The sequence below is a fragment of the Pleurodeles waltl genome, chromosome 2_2 (genome assembly GCF_031143425.1).
Source record: "Pleurodeles waltl isolate 20211129_DDA chromosome 2_2, aPleWal1.hap1.20221129, whole genome shotgun sequence".
Taxonomy (NCBI): Eukaryota; Metazoa; Chordata; class Amphibia; order Caudata; family Salamandridae; genus Pleurodeles; species Pleurodeles waltl.
The window spans coordinates 1,070,750,343-1,070,766,051 of record NC_090439.1 but is presented as its reverse complement, the minus strand read 5'-3'; the positions used below and the strand labels follow the sequence as shown (position 1 = coordinate 1,070,766,051).

General features: G+C 45.8%; 1 protein-coding gene across 4 annotated transcripts in view; it reads left to right on the top strand.

Moving 5' to 3' along the window:
• The window catches only part of AGO2 (argonaute RISC catalytic component 2), a 517,474-nt gene that overhangs the window by 49,533 nt on the left and 452,232 nt on the right, over positions 1–15,709 (top strand). For all 4 annotated transcript variants that reach the window (XM_069220804.1, XM_069220806.1, XM_069220805.1 and 1 more), the window contains exon 2: positions 6,352–6,547. In XM_069220804.1, the coding sequence (XP_069076905.1) occupies positions 6,352–6,547 (196 nt within the window). The remainder of the gene's footprint in view (positions 1–6,351; positions 6,548–15,709) is intronic.

Below are 15,709 nucleotides of genomic sequence, written 5' to 3'. Positions count from 1 at the left end.
AGGGGTACAGTGCTCATGCACTGGTACCCTCACCTATGGTATAGTGCACCCTGCCTTGGGGCTGTAAGGCCTGCTAGAGGGGTGTCTTACCTATACTGCATAGGCAGTGAGAGGCTGGCATGGCACCCTGAGGGGAGTGCCATGTCGACTTACTCATTTTGTTCTCACTAGCACACACAGGCTTGTAAGCAGTGTGTCTGTGCTGAGTGAGGGGTCTCTAGGGTGGCATAATACATGCTGCAGCCCTTAGAGACCTTCCCTGGCATCAGGGCCCTTGGTACCAGAGGTACCAGTTACAAGGGACTTATCTGGATGCCAGGGTGTGCCAATTGTGGAAACAATGGTACATTTTAGGTGAAAGAACACTGGTACTGGGGCCTGGTTAGCAGGGTCCCAGCACACTTCTCAGTCAAGTCAGCATCAGTATCAGGCAAAAAGTGGGGGGTAACTGCAACAGGGAGCCATTTCTTTACACAGACCTACTATAATTACATTACAAACAAAACACAAACTAGTCTCGGCTGTAAAGCAGAAGTTCCAGCCATGAGAGAGATTGACAAGACATGGTATGTTTGGAAGGGTTATTTTGGGGTCCCCACTAGAGTTGAACTAGACAGAAATAGTGCGTTGTGCTGAAGGTTTTGGTGGTGGTTCCATTGTCCTAGGACTACCACAGGCTGAGTTATGAGCAAAAATATTTTGTAAAAGAATGCTTGCAAAGCATTATGTGGCGGGTTTCCAAGTGCTGCATATATTGTAGTATGTTGACTGTAATGCCCAGAACAGCCTCTAGAGGACACCACAATAAAAATATCATTTATAAGAAACATGATTATGTATCCATATAGTTAACCTCTAGAAGGCATACCCACATAAAAAACAGAATGGCAGAAAAGAATGCATTGCGAGCATATATCTAGGTCCTAGAGGGCATTCTGCATTTCACAGTTTCAGGGCTGGCAGGCCTACTACAACAATATTACAAACCAGACCCTCAATACATTACTCTCAGCTGCAAAACAAAAGTTCCAGCCACATGAGTGCTTCAGAAGTTAATGGTAGGAGTGGTTATATTTTGGTGTCCCACTAACCTTGTGTGGGGATGATGTAGACCGAGCATGTTGTTGTGAACGTTTTGGTGGTGGTCTCATTGTCGTAGGACCACCCCAGGCTGATTTATGGGCAAAATGGTTTGTAAAAGAATGCTTGCAAAGCCTTATAGAGTGAGTTTCCAGAGTACTCTGAATATTGTAGTATTGGCTCCCCCCGCTGTGAGCAGCTTTGAGGATTTCTGTGTTTTTTACGTAAAGCATTTATCAATTACAAGTGTTGTTGTGAAAGCTATAGAGCTAAAAGAAATGACTGATTTGGTAACAGTGTGACCAGCCCTTCAGTACCGCCGATGGAGTTCATGCTGCTGTTCTGCGCTGTTCGTTCTGTGAGTACTGTAACCACCATGGAACACGATGGGGAGAGACTAAAGAAGAAAAAATAGTTCGCCCATGCTGAAGTATATCAACAATCGTGCAATAATCCAAACAAGGTCAGTCTGCAGGGTGGTAAGAAAATCGCCCCAATGCAGGACAAATATAAAGCGTTTACCAGTGACATCAAGGAATATTTGAAAGGCAAGTCCATGAACAAATGAAAGTGATGGGCATGGTTTATAGCCCACAGACTACTTACAAAAGGTCGAAAAGCGCTTGCGCGCTCAACCTAATTTTGTATCGCACAATTTGAGACCTGTTTATGGGCCAAGCGCATAGGTTAAGTTGAGTAGATTATTCAAGAGACTCGACCTGCAGATCTAGTAAAATTTTTATGATTTTTGGAGGCCTGCAATGCACTCTTAGCCACTGCACTCTACACCACTCCAATCTAGGCCACACCAGTCTACTCTACACAACTTCACTCTATGCCACTGCACTCTATGCCAAATCACTTTACTCTCTAACACTCAACTGTGTGCCCCTGCACTCTGTCAATCCAGTGTATGCCACTGTAACCTACTCTGCACCACTGCACACTACACCACTTTACTCTACACTGTTACATTCAATGCTACTCGACGCAACTGCTTTCTTCCCTGCTCCACTCCACTCCATGCCACTTCACTCTACTCTGTAACAATCTACTCTATGCCACTCTACTCTTAAATACTGCAGTCTACACCAGTGCACTCTACACAGCTGCACTCTGCCACTGCACTCTAATCTGCAACACTATCCCTGTACTCTACGCTACTTCTCTCAACACCACTCTACTCCACCCTACAACACTGAACTTTGACACTTAATTCTGCAACACTGTACTCTCCACCACTGAACTCTAGGCCATTCTTCTCTTCTCAGCACTGCTTCACTCTATGCCACTGCACTGTATGACAATATATTCTACTCTGCACCATTCTATGCAACTCTAACCTTTACCACTCTACTCTGCCCCACTGCACTCTTCTCCTCTGCACTCTGCCCCACTCTAATCTGGGCCACTCTGTTATACAGCTTTGCATTGCATGCCACTATATTCCATGCCACTTCACTCAGTGTCACTATAAACTGCAACGCTACGCCAGAGCACTCTACACCAGTTCACTCTACTCTGTCCCACTCCAGTATATGACACGGTACGCGACTCCACACTGTGCCACTCCAATACACAACACACTCTGCAGCTCCACTCTATAACACGCCACACCACTCTTCTTGGTGCCACTAACTTTTAGCCCTGACTTAAATACATTGGTAAAGGCCAATAGCTCTTGCATATGGGAGACCTAGTGGCGTTGCCAATGCTTGTTGGGCTTTGCTACAAGGAAGCTCTGAAGGAGAGAGGTGATTGGCCAAATAACTGAGCTCTGTAATCAGCAGTTTTGTTTACTAATATATCACGGCAGAAATACAACAGAGGTCCAACACACGAGAGTAGGTGCAGAGTGCACTGAAACAGCCGCAATTTTGCCTTGAATAGCTAAACGTATTTTTTAAGGAATAATTGTACCAGTGATCAAGGTACTGCTTGAAAATGCTACACTGTGCTCAGGACCCTTTCAGAATCAGCCTGGGGAACACAGATACATCTCTTAGGATAATTAGTCATGCATATTTATGAAGTTGCCAGGTGACTCCATGACAATCAAGTACACCATTTTCCAGCCATGGTCTTTCGTTTTTAAAATCGTAATGCAAACTGGGAGTTGTAGTCCCAGTTCAGTGGTTGGTTAGGTCATGTTTAAGTGGGGTACTGGTTTAAACCATAAAACCACCCTTTTCCTAAATCATACCATTAAACAACAACCACCAGTAAAAGCCAATAGGTCTCTCCGTTGGGACCAGTTGGCTTTGCCAGTGGTATTTAAATATGCTCTACTGTATCCCTGTTACTGTGCATCATTGATAATGAAAGAAAGCCTGTGGCATGGCCTCCTGCGTTTTGTGTCCCTGCAGAATGACACAGGTGCTTTGTTTTTTTTAAATTTACTGATCAAAGATGGATCATTAAATAAAAAGGAAAAAAAGCACAGGTTCGAACAAATGACTTTATGCTCCACAATCTACAACTAAAATAAAAAAAACTAAAAAAAATGCTAGCCTAAAAAAAAGCAAGCTTTGTTGTTCCCAGAAAAAGAACATCACAGATTCACAGAGACAGTCACTGAGATATCTTCAACTGCCCTGAGAAAGCCTAAAAAATGGAACACCAAAAAATAAATGTATACATTTTAGAAAACATCTGCTCAGCAAACATGTAACACAAAAAAGGACTACTTTGAGAGTGATATTAGCACATTTCTTTGAGTCAGAAGTTTATATGAAAACTGACTATTGTGAGATAATATTTATGTCTCCTTGTGTTATATCTCCACAGTTTATCTCGTAATATGCTGTGCAGTTAAAGAAAATAAAAAGAAACCTGTCTGTTGCCACAGCAGGAATGTTGGGTGAGGGGGGGAAGGAGAGGGAAGTCAGGAATAACTCCTTTGCTTTTCAATCTGTGGAAGTTTAGGGTTTCCACATGGCCATCTTTATGCAGGCATGAACAGTATTGTAATTTCATAGCCAGTACAAAAATTAGAAAAATCACCTAAATCCTGTATTTTTTACCCTTATTAGTTGGATCGAAAATAAAAATAAAAGTTTTTTTTTAAGCAGGGTAGAGAGCAACACAAGGATAGTGTGGATGAATGGCAAAGCAGCATGGGTGAGGGTGGGCTGGAATGCAGAAGCAATAAAGGAGGGGACTTGAAAGCTACAGAGGGGAGGGCTAGAAGGGATGTGAAAGCAACCCTGTATTGGGGTAAAGCAACTTTGAGGGCTGAGGTAGTTAAAGCATTGAGGAGAAGTACACAGGCTCGCTCGAGGGAGCTGGATGGGGAGAAGCATTCAGGCAATAGAGAGTAATACGGAGTACAGCAGTGGAGATTATCATGAGGCCGATGGCACGAAAACACATACTCTACTGAAGTGCGTCACACAAAAGAAAAACGTAGAGTGTGAAAAGCAAGCAGTGTACGCAACAGTCCCAACCAGTCAAAGCGATTTTAAAGAGGCAATGCTCTAGGGGAGGGGCAAACATGAGATTGAGAATCAGACAAATGTGTGACAATAAAAGCCTACCATGCAATGGGCGGGCTGTAAACCTCTCTAGGTAAACCACAATATGCCCCGCAACAGACCGCACATGCTATTCCTTTTTTAGGTCGTAATATATCTGTGGGTTTTTAACCACGCCCACTGCATGCCCATCTCTATCTCTTGTTCATCAGCTTGCCTTTCAAAAAATCCTTTATCTGTGGTAAATGCTTACGTTTGTCTCTCCAAGGGGCAATTTTGTTAATTGCCTTGGCCATTGACCCTGTTACATTGTTTGCCTATACTTTTGACTGCAAGTAAATTTCTTTTTCCTTTTGTGACTCTCCTTTGCGTTCATGCTCATGGCGGTCGTGGTGCTCTGAATCGGCTTGCTTATGTCAACTGTTTTCCTTTTCATTTTCAATTTATGTGGCAAGAAAAGTCCAGTTAGGAATTTGCAGCGCTAGTAGCTCTAACTCGAGCAAATGCGAGTCCCATTGCATTGCATATGCTTGTTTCCTTTACTCATATCTTTGGTTTCAATTTCTTCAAAATATTGTAATAGTATTTATATAGCGCTAACTACCCCTGACGAGGCGTTGAAGCGCTTCTCGGCAAGTAGCACCCTACTCCGGAACCCAAGAAGAATTAGTGGTGGATGAGTATAGGGAAATATGAGTGCTGTTTCAGGATTATTATGAGTTAATTTGAGAAGAAGATATGCAAGTTTGTTAGTTGGATTGACTAGAGTGATGGAGGGATAGAGGAGGGAAGAATCCAGGAGTGTTAATTAGGAGTTTATAGTAATAGAATGAGGCTTGGGATGAGTAAAGGAGAGATGTAGGATGGAAAAGTCTGTGGAAAGGGTTAGGGAGATCATAGTAGCAATGGTTTTGGATGAGTCAAGGGTAAGATAAATGAGGGAGAGTTTAGTAGGGTTGTTTGGGAGATAATGGTAGTAAACTGAGGTTTGGGGTGCGCTAGATGTGAAAGAGTAGGGAAGTGCTTAGGCAGGGTTATTTTGGAGATGAAAGTAGTAGAACGAGTTTGGCATGAGTCAGTGGGGACGGAGGATAGATTGATAGAGACGTGACAGGGTGATGGGTAGACAAAGTAAAGCTTACAGGGGGGTACATTTATATCATTTTTATTTATAATTTTATATATATACATATATATTTCTTACATTTTTTAAATCATTTTTTATTGTATTTTTCTTTAGTTTATTATTTTTTTAACTTTAATTTACTTATTTATATTGTGATTTTTTTTTTATAGATTTTATTTTATTTATTTAATTTTTCGCTAGTACAGTAGGACTAGAGTAAGAAATAGATATGTAAATACATAGTAAAGGGATATATGTTAAAGGAATATAATTGGTATAATATGTTAATTTGACATTGTGGGCATCGTAGGCCTTTGGTAATTTCATGGCTATTTAGCAATTTGTAAAATAGCTAAAAGCTGGAGGGTCTGATTTTATGCAATACCATTGGAAAAGGCAGTTGCAGGGTCTGAAGAAATAGTAGAAATCTTAGTAATGTGAAGGGACACAGGTAGAGTTATACATTTGTAATTTTATTGTGGACGGTCTTTAAATTTCTGCTGCTACTGATATTAGCTTCGATAATCTGATCAATAATAGAATGTTCCTAATAAGTAGATACTGTCCCTAATAGGTAGATCCTGAGTGAACCTTTACTGCTTTGCTAAACTGTTTAATCAGACTGTCACATTTTCCCATAGGCTAAAATGTTTCTTTTTTTTTTTTTTGCAGGGCTTGCCCCACCCCCACCTCCCCCACCACCACCACAGGGATATACTTTCAAACCTCCTCCTCGACCAGACTTTGGTACTTCAGGGAGGACAATTAAGCTTCAAGCAAACTTCTTTGAAATGGAAATCCCTAAAATTGATATCTACCATTATGAAATAGATATCAAGCCAGAGAAATGCCCTAGAAGAGTTAACAGGTAAGGACATTTATGTGATGTACACAGCCACCTTCTTATAATCACATATTTATTTTCATTTACCAAAACAGTGCTCTGGTCCTTGTACTGTTGCTTCGAGTGTCACAGAGCATTTTTATTGGTCATTTGTCTGTTATCAATGTGAAGCTGCTGTTTTCACAAAGTCATAAGTTAACGAATCCTGATAACTGTGTCTATGACCTACCGTTTTCTTTTCTGGTAGATGGTAAGTGCAACATAACTTTTGAAGCTTTAAAAAAAAAAAAAAAAACATTGTTGGTTAGTAATTTTTAGGTCGAGCCTAGGCAGCTGTCTTGCGCTGTCTGGAGGACCTGTTGTAACAGACTTTGCTCCTGCCTGCTGCTTACCATTGGTCTAGTCCAGTGTCCCTCTTCTGTGCAGCCTCCTAGGTGGTTCAGGCAGCAATATATCACTTTTGTTTTTTGCAGCGGCACACCGCTCAACTACAGTTTCCTTGCGCTTCCACTCTTTATCTGTTGTTTGGGGCGACCTTTTTTTATTTTTTTATTGTTACAGCGCTTGGTTTTTTGGTTTTCAATTTCAGTGCGATTATGTAGCAATAAAAGTCCGGTTAGGAGTTAACGCTAATAGCTCTAACTCGAGCAAATACGCGAGACCTGTTTGTAGGAAGTTGGCTCTGTATGTGCTATTTCAAAGTAAGGAATAGCATGCACAGAGTCCAAGGGTTCCCCTTAGAGGTAAGATAGTGGCAAAAAGAGATAATACTAATGCTCTATTTTGTGGTAGTGTGGTCGAGCAGTAGGCTTATCAAAGGAGTAGTGTTAAGCATTTGTTGTACATACACACAGGCAATAAATGAGGAACACACACTCGGAGACAAATCCAGCCAATAGGTTTTGTTATAGAAAAATATATTTTCTTAGTTTATTTTAAGAACCACAGGTTCAAATTCTACATGTAATATCTCATTTGAAAGGTATTGAAGGTAAGTACTTTAGGAACTTTGAATAATTACAGTAGCATATATACTTTTTACATAAAACACATTTAGCTGTTTTAAAAGTGGATACAGTGCAATTTTCACAGTTCCTGGGGGAGGTAAAGTATTGTTAGTTTTAGCAGGTAAGTAAATTACCTACAAGGTTCAATTTTGGGTCCAAGGTAGCCCACCGTTGGGGGTTCAGAGCAACCCCAAAGTTACCACACCAGCAGCTCAGGGCCGGTCAGGTGTAGAGGTCAAAGAGGTGCCCAAAACACATAGGCTTCAATGGAGAGAAGGGGGTGCCCCGGTTCCAGGCTGCCAGCAGGTAAGTACCCGTGTCTTCGGAGGGCAGACCAGGGGGGTTTTGTAGGGCACCGGGGGGACACAAGTCCACACAGAAAGTACACCCTCAGCCGGGTGCAGTGTGCAAACAAGCGTCGGGTTCTCTGTAGGTTTCAATGGGAGACCAAGGGGTCTCTTCAGCAGTGCAGGCAGGCAAGGGGGGGGGCTCCTCGGGGTAACCACCACCTAGGCCAGGGAGAGGGCCTCCTGGGGGTCACTCCTGCACAGAAGTTCCGATCCTTCAGGTGCTGGGGGCTGCGGGTGCAGGGTCTTTTCCAGCCGTCGGGAAATTAGAGTTCAGGCAGTCGCGGTCAGGGGGAGCCTCTGGATTCCCTCTGCAGGCGTCGCTGTGGGGGCTCAGGGGGGACAACTTTGGTTACTCACGGTCTTGGAGTCGCCAGAGGGTCCTCCCTGAGGTGTTGGTTCTCCACCAGTCGAGTCGGGGTCGCCGGGTGCAGTGTTGCAAGTCTCACGCTTCTTGCGGGGATTTGCAGGGGTCTTTAAATCTGCTCCTCTGTAACAAAGTTGAAGTTCTTTTGGAGCAGTGCCGCTGTCCTCGGGAGTTTCTTGTCTTTCTTGAAGCAGGGCAGTCCTCTGAGGATTCAGAGGTCACTGGTCCATGGGAAAGCGTCGCTGGAGCAGGTTTCTTTGGAAGGCAGGAGACAGGCCGGTAGGACTGGGGCCAAAGCAGTTGGTGTCTTCTTTCTTCTTCTGCAGGGGTTTTCAGCTCAGCAGTCCTCTTCTTCTTGTAGTTGCAGGAATCTAAATTCTTAGGTTCAGGGGAGCCCTTAAATACTAAATTTAAGGGCGTGTTTAGGTCTGGGGGGTTAGTAGCCAATGGCTACTAGCCCTGAAGGTGGGTACACCCTCTTTGTGCCTCCTCCCAAGGGGAGGGGGTCACATCCCTATTCCTATTGGGGGAATCCTCCTTTTACAAGATGGAGGATTTCTAAAAGTCAGAGTCACCTCAGCTCAGGACACCTTAGGTGCTGTCCTGACTGGCCAGTGACTCCTCCTTGTTTTTCTCATTATCTCTCCTGGACTTGCCGCCAAAAGTGGGGGCTGTGTCCAGGGGGCGGGCATCTCCACTAGCTGGAGTGCCCTGGGGCATTGTAACACGATGCTTGAGCCTTTGAAGCTCACTGCTAGGTGTTACAGTTCCTGCAGGGGGGGAGGTGTGAAGCACCTCCACCCAGAGCAGGCTTTGTTTCTGTCCTCAGAGAGCACAAAGGCTCTCACCGCATGGGGTCAGAAACTCGTCTCTCAGCAGCAGGCTGGCACAGACCAGTCAGTCCTGCACTGAACAATTGGGTAAAATACAGGGGGTATCTCTAAAATGCCCTCTGTATGCATTTTTTAATAAATCCAACACTGGCATCAGTGTGGGTTTATTATTCTGAGAAGTTTGATACTAAACTTCCCAGTATTCAGTGTAGCCATTATGGAGCTGTGGAGTTCGTTTTTGACAGACTCCCAGACCATATTCTCTTATGGCTACCCTGCACTTACAGTGTCTAAGGTTTTGCTTAGACACTGTAGGGGCATAGTGCTCATGCACCTATGCCCTCACCTGTGGTATAGTGCACCCTGCCTTAGGGCTGTAAGGCCTGCAAGAGGGGTGACTTACCTATGCCACAGGCAGTGTGAGGCTGGCATGGCACCCTGAGGGGAGTGCCATGTCGACTTAGTCATTTTCTCCCCACCAGCGCACACAAGCTGGCAAGCAGTGTGTCTGTGCTGAGTGAGGGGTCCCCAGGGTGGCATAAGACATGCTGCAGCCCTTAGAGACCTTCCCTGGCATCAGGGCCCTTGGTACCAGGGGTACCAGTTACAAGGGACTTACCTGGGTGCCAGGGTTGTGCCAATTGTGGAGACAATGGTACATTTTAGGTGAAAGAACACTGGTGCTGGGGCCTGGTTAGCAGGGTCCCAGCACACTTCTCTGTCAAGTCAGCATCAGTATCAGGCAAAAAGTGGGGGGTAACTGCAACAGGGAGCCATTTCTTTACACAAGCCCCCCCCCCCAGCCCACAGGCCAGGAGACTCATCCAAAGCTGGGAGAGTCTTCCTAGTCTGTCAGGCGAGGAAGAGTAGAGGAAATAGGCTGGTTTGTTGCAGGGCCTACTCTGCCTTACATCCTCCTGTTCAGGTCATTCCCTCTGGGGAACTGACCTACTTCCACAGTGATAGGACCTATTCTGAACTGCCTCTTGTCTGTGCTTTTTATGTCTTCGCCCATTCTCTCTATTTTGGGGTTAGAGGTATCCACCTCTGCTAATCTTATCTTAGCCAGGGTCACCCCTAGCTTACCCAAAGAGGTTACCCAGAGCTGGAGTAACCCCACCATGACCAAGAGGGTCAGGGGGCCTAACTTGCTATTTGGCATGGGGTCTGACCACCATGCCAAGGATAGTGCAGCCTTAAAGGCTAACACCCAGCAGAGACCGCTGACAGCTGTCAGTGCCCAGAACCACACCTTTAGCTCTTCACCTACAAGGGAAGGGGCTAAGTTACAGGCTTCTTTGGGTTCAGGGTGCCTGTCTGCTGTATTAGAGTGGGGGGTTACCACATCTTGTGGTAAACACCCTTCTTCCACTCTTTCTTCTGTTAGCTGAGGAGCCACCCACTCAGGCTTAACAGTTGCCTGACTAGCCAGGACTTCTTGTGGGTCAGGTTGGACGTTACCAGTGCCACTTGTGGAGTTCTCCCCTACTGGAGCAGAATCTCCTTGGCTTGCTGGAACCTTGGCTAAAGGTTGTCCACCCTTCCTACACTGTTTTCTTTTCTTTTTCTTCTGGGGCCTACTTGCAGTTACTGCAGAGGCAGCACCTCCAGAATCCTTGGGAGAGGACTGGCACTGGACCAGTTCCTCTCTTGGGCTCTGACTAACCTCTGGGTAGTCATTTCCAAGGAGACAATCAAGGGGGAGGTCTGTACTGACTACCACCCTTCTCCAGCTAAAAGTCCGACCCACTTCTATGGCACAAAAGCCACAGGCCTATCAGTGACCCTGTCTGGGCTAACTCTTACTTTGGCCATCTCACCTGGGATGTACTGGTTTGAGAACACCAGCCTGTCATGCACAATAGTGTGACTGTGCACAAGTGTCTCTCAGGGCAGTGGCTGGGATTCCATTCACCAGTAGGTGGTGTAAGTGTCTACTTCCCTCTGGAATCTCCAACTCACCTGTTGGGCCCTTTTTCCAGTTGAAGGCTATGAAGACCTCCTCATCTGAGGAGTCATCCCCAATGGCTACACTGGTCACCCCAGGGATTTTGCTAGGGGGGTTGTTTTTGGGACAAGAAGTGTCCTTGGTGTGGTGCCCTGTCTGTCTACAGTTATGGCACCATGCCTTAGTGGCATCCCAGTTCTTACCCTGGTACCCACCTTTGTTTTGGGTTGTGTCTTGGGGCCCACCCACCTGTTCTGGTTTTTGGGGGCCTACAGAGGACTCTTTTTCTTTGTTTCTAGTGTCACCCACTTTCTCCTGGGGAGGCTTTGTAACCCCTTTCTTTTGGTCACCCCCAGTGGACGTTTTGGTTACCCTAGTCTTGACCCAGTGGTCTGCCTTCTTTCCCAATTCTTGGGGAGAAATTGGACCTAGGTCTACCAGATACTGATGCAACTTTTCATTGAAGCAGTTACTTAAAATGTGTTCTTTCATAAACAAATTATAAAGCCCAACATAGTCATGCACTTCATTTCCAGTTACCCAACCATCCAGTGTTTTCACTGAGTAGTCAACATAATCAACCCAGGTCTGGCTCGAGGATTTTTGAGCCCCCCTGAATCTAATCCTATACTCCTCAGTGGAGAATCCAAAGCCCTCAATCAGGGTTCCCTTCATGAGGTCATAAGATTCTGCATTCACTTTTCTGGTTACACAAGCCCTCTCAAAAGCTGTGAACCATTTGGTGATGTCATCACCATCTTCATATTTAGTTACAATCCCTTTAGGGATTTTCAACATGTCGGGGGAATCTCTGACCCTATTTATGTTGCTGCCACCATTGATGGGTCCTAGGCCCATCTCTTGTCTTTCCCTTTCTATGGCTAGGATCTGTCTTTCCAAAGCCAATCTTTTGGCCATCCTGGCTAACTGGATGTCCTCTTCACTGGAGTTATCCTCAGTGATTTCAGAGAGGTTGGTCCCTCCTGTGAGGGAGCCAGCATCTCTGAATACTATGCTTGGAGTCAGGGCTTGAGGGGCCCTGTTCTCCCTAAATAGGACTGGTAGGGGGGAATCACCCTCCAAGTCACTATCATCATCCTCTGTGTTGCCATCCTCAGAGGGGTTGGCCTTTTCAAACTCTGCCAACAGCTCCTGGAGCTGTAGTTTGGAAGGTCTGGGGCCCATTGCTATTTTCTTTATTTTACAGAGTGACCTTAGCTCCCTCATCTTAAGATGGAGGTAAGGTGTGGTGTCGAGTTCCACCACATTCACATCTGTACTAGACATTATGCTTCTAAAAGTTGGAATACTTTTTAAGAATCTAAAAACTAGTTCTAGAATCTAATTCAAACTTTTACTAAACTTTTAAACTCTAAAAGCAATGCTAACAGGGACTAACACAAGGCCCTAGCAGGACTTTAAAGAATTTAGAAAAATTTTAAATTCCAAAAATCAATTTCTAATGACAATTTTGGAATTTGTCGTGTGATCAGGTATTGGCTGAGTAGTCCAGCAAATGCAAAGTCTTGTACCCCACCGGTGATCCACCAATGTAGGAAGTTGGCTCTGTATGTGCTATTTCAAAGTAAGGAATAGCATGCACAGAGTCCAAGGGTTCCCCTTAGAGGTAAGATAGTGGCAAAAAGAGATAATACTAATGCTCTATTTTGTGGTAGTGTGGTCGAGCAGTAGGCTTTTCAAAGGAGTAGTGTTAAGCATTTGTTGTACATACACACAGGCAATAAATGAGGAACACACACTCAGAGACAAATCCAGCCAATAGGTTTTGTTATAGAAAAATATCTTTTCTTAGTTTATTTTAAGAACCACAGGTTCAAATTCTACATGTAATATCTCATTTGAAAGGTATTGCAGGTAAGTACTTTAGGAACTTTGAATAATTACAGTAGCATATATACTTTTTACATAAAACACATTTAGCTGTTTTAAAAGTGGACACAGTGCAATTTTCACAGTTCCTGGGGGAGGTAAAGTATTGTTAGTTTTAGCAGGTAAGTAAATTACCTACAAGGTTCAGTTTTGGGTCCAAGGTAGCCCACCGTTGGGGGTTCAGAGCAACCCCAAAGTTACCACACCAGCAGCTCAGGGCCGGTCAGGTGTAGAGGTCAAAGAGGTGCCCAAAACACATAGGCTTCAATAGAGAGAAGGGGGTGCCCCGGTTCCAGTCTGCCAGCAGGTAAGTACCGCGTCTTCGGAGGGCAGACCAGGGGGGTTTTGTAGGGCACCGGGGGGGACACAAGTCCACACAGAATGTACACCCTCAGCAGCGCGGGGCGGCCGGGTGCAGTGTGCAAACAAGCGTCGGGTTCTCTGTAGGTTTCAATGGGAGACCAAGGGGTCTCTTCAGCGGTGCAGGCAGGCAAGGGGGGGGGCTCCTCGGGATAGCCACCACCTAGGCTAGGGAGAGGGCCTCCTGGGGGTCACTCCTGCACAGAAGTTCCGATCCTTCAGGTGCTGGGGGCTGCGGGTGCAGGGTCTTTTCCAGCCGTCGGGAAATTAGAGTTCAGGCAGTCGCGGTCAGGGGGAGCCTCGGGATTCCCTCTGCAGGCGTCGCTGTGGGGGTTCAGGGGGGACAACTTTGGTTACTCACGGTCTTGGAGTCGCCGGAGGGTCCTCCCTGAGGTGTTGGTTCTCCACCAGTCGAGTCGGGGTCGCCGGGTGCAGTGTTGCAAGTCTCACGCTTCTTGCGGGGATTTGCAGGGGTCTTTAAATCTGCTCCTCTGTAACAAAGTTGCAGTTCTTTTGGAGCAGTGCCGCTGTCCTCAGGAGTTTCTTGTCTTTCTTGAAGCAGGGCAGTCCTCTGAGGATTCAGAGGTCGCTGGTCCTTGGGAAAGCATTGCTGGAGCAGGTTTCTTTGGAAGGCAGGAGACAGGCCGGTAGGAGTGGGGCCAAAGCAGTTGGTGTCTTCTTTCTTCTTCTGCAGGGGTTTTCAGCTCAGCAGTCCTCTTCTTCTTGTAGTTGCAGGAATCTAAATTCTTAGGTTCAGGGGAGCCCTTAAATACTAAATTTAAGGGCGTGTTTAGGTCTGGGGGGTTAGTAGCCAATGGCTACTAGCCCTGAAGGTGGGTACACCCTCTTTGTGCCTCCTCCCAAGGGGAGGGGGTCACATCCCTATTCCTATTGGGGGAATCCTCCTTTTACAAAATGGAGGATTTCTAAAAGTCAGATTCACCTCAGCTCAGGACACCTTAGGGGCTGTCCTGACTGGCCAGTGACTCCTCCTTGTTTTTCTCATTATCTCTCCTGGACTTGCCGCCAAAAGTGGGGGCTGTGTCCAGGGGGCGGGCATCTCCACTAGCTGGAGTGCCCTGGGACATTGTAACACGAAGCTTGAGCCTTTGAAGCTCACTGCTAGGTGTTACAGTTCCTGCAGGGGGGGAGGTGTGAAGCACCTCCACCCAGAGCAGGCTTTGTTTCTGTCCTCAGAGAGCACAAAGACTTTCACCGCATGGGGTCAGAAACTCGTCTCTCAGCAGCAGGCTGGCACAGACCAGTCAGTCCTGCACTGAACAATTGGGTAAAATACAGGGGGTATCTCTAAGATGCCCTCTGTGTGCATTTTTTAATAAATCCAACACAGGCATCAGTGTGGGTTTATTATTCTGAGAAGTTTGATACTAAACTTCCCAGTATTCAGTGTAGCCATTATGGAGCTGTGGAGTTCGTTTTTGACAGACTCCCAGACCATATTCTCTTATGGCTACCCTGCACTTAGTGTCTAAGGTTTTGCTTAGACACTGTAGGGGCATAGTGCTCATGCACCTATGCCCTCACCTGTGGTATGGTGCACCCTGCCTTAGGGCTGTAAGGCCTGCTAGTGGGGTGACTTACCTATGCCACAGGCAGTGTGAGGCTGGCATGGCACCCTGAGGGGAGTGCCATGTCGACTTAGTCATTTTCTCCCCACCAGCACACACAAGCTGGCAAGCAGTGTGTCTGTGCTGAGTGAGGGGTCCCCAGGGTGGCATAAGACATGCTGCAGCCCTTAGAGACCTTCCCTGGCATCAGGGCCCTTGGTACCAGGGGTACCAGTTACAAGGGACTTACCTGGGTGCCAGGGTTGTGCCAATTGTGGAGACAATGGTACATTTTAGGTGAAAGAACACTGGTGCTGGGTCCTGGTTAGCAGGGTCCCAGCACACTTCTCAGTCAAGTCAGCATCAGTATCAGGCAAAAAGTGGGGGGTAACTGCAACAGGGAGCCATTTCTTTACACTGTTGCATTGCAAATGCTTGTTACTCTCTCTGCTCCTACCCTTTTGATCTATATTAATTAGATAAGAGGTTGGCCTTCGTCATTCCGACCTCAAGATAGAATGCATAGCATAAAGAACGCTGCTTCTCAAACAGAATAACTTCTCTGTTCTCATTAGTATGGCTAGGTTTAATATCTCAATCCTGATTTTGGTTGGTCACTTTTAAAATTTAGAAGTGCTGGTTGCCACCTGGTTGATGTTTACTCCTGACGGTAGATGTTTAGTGAAAATCATCAGATTTTCTTTGAATAGGTGGCCTACTTTAAGTCTCTCTCCATCGAATAGAATCTGAGGTTATTCTAACACATGCAGGTATGTCACATTTACACATTACTCTTTCTTTGACTTTACCAAAGAAACGTTTGAGCCATTGAGAACTGATTATCGGTGAGGCTGTTCTGCACCCTA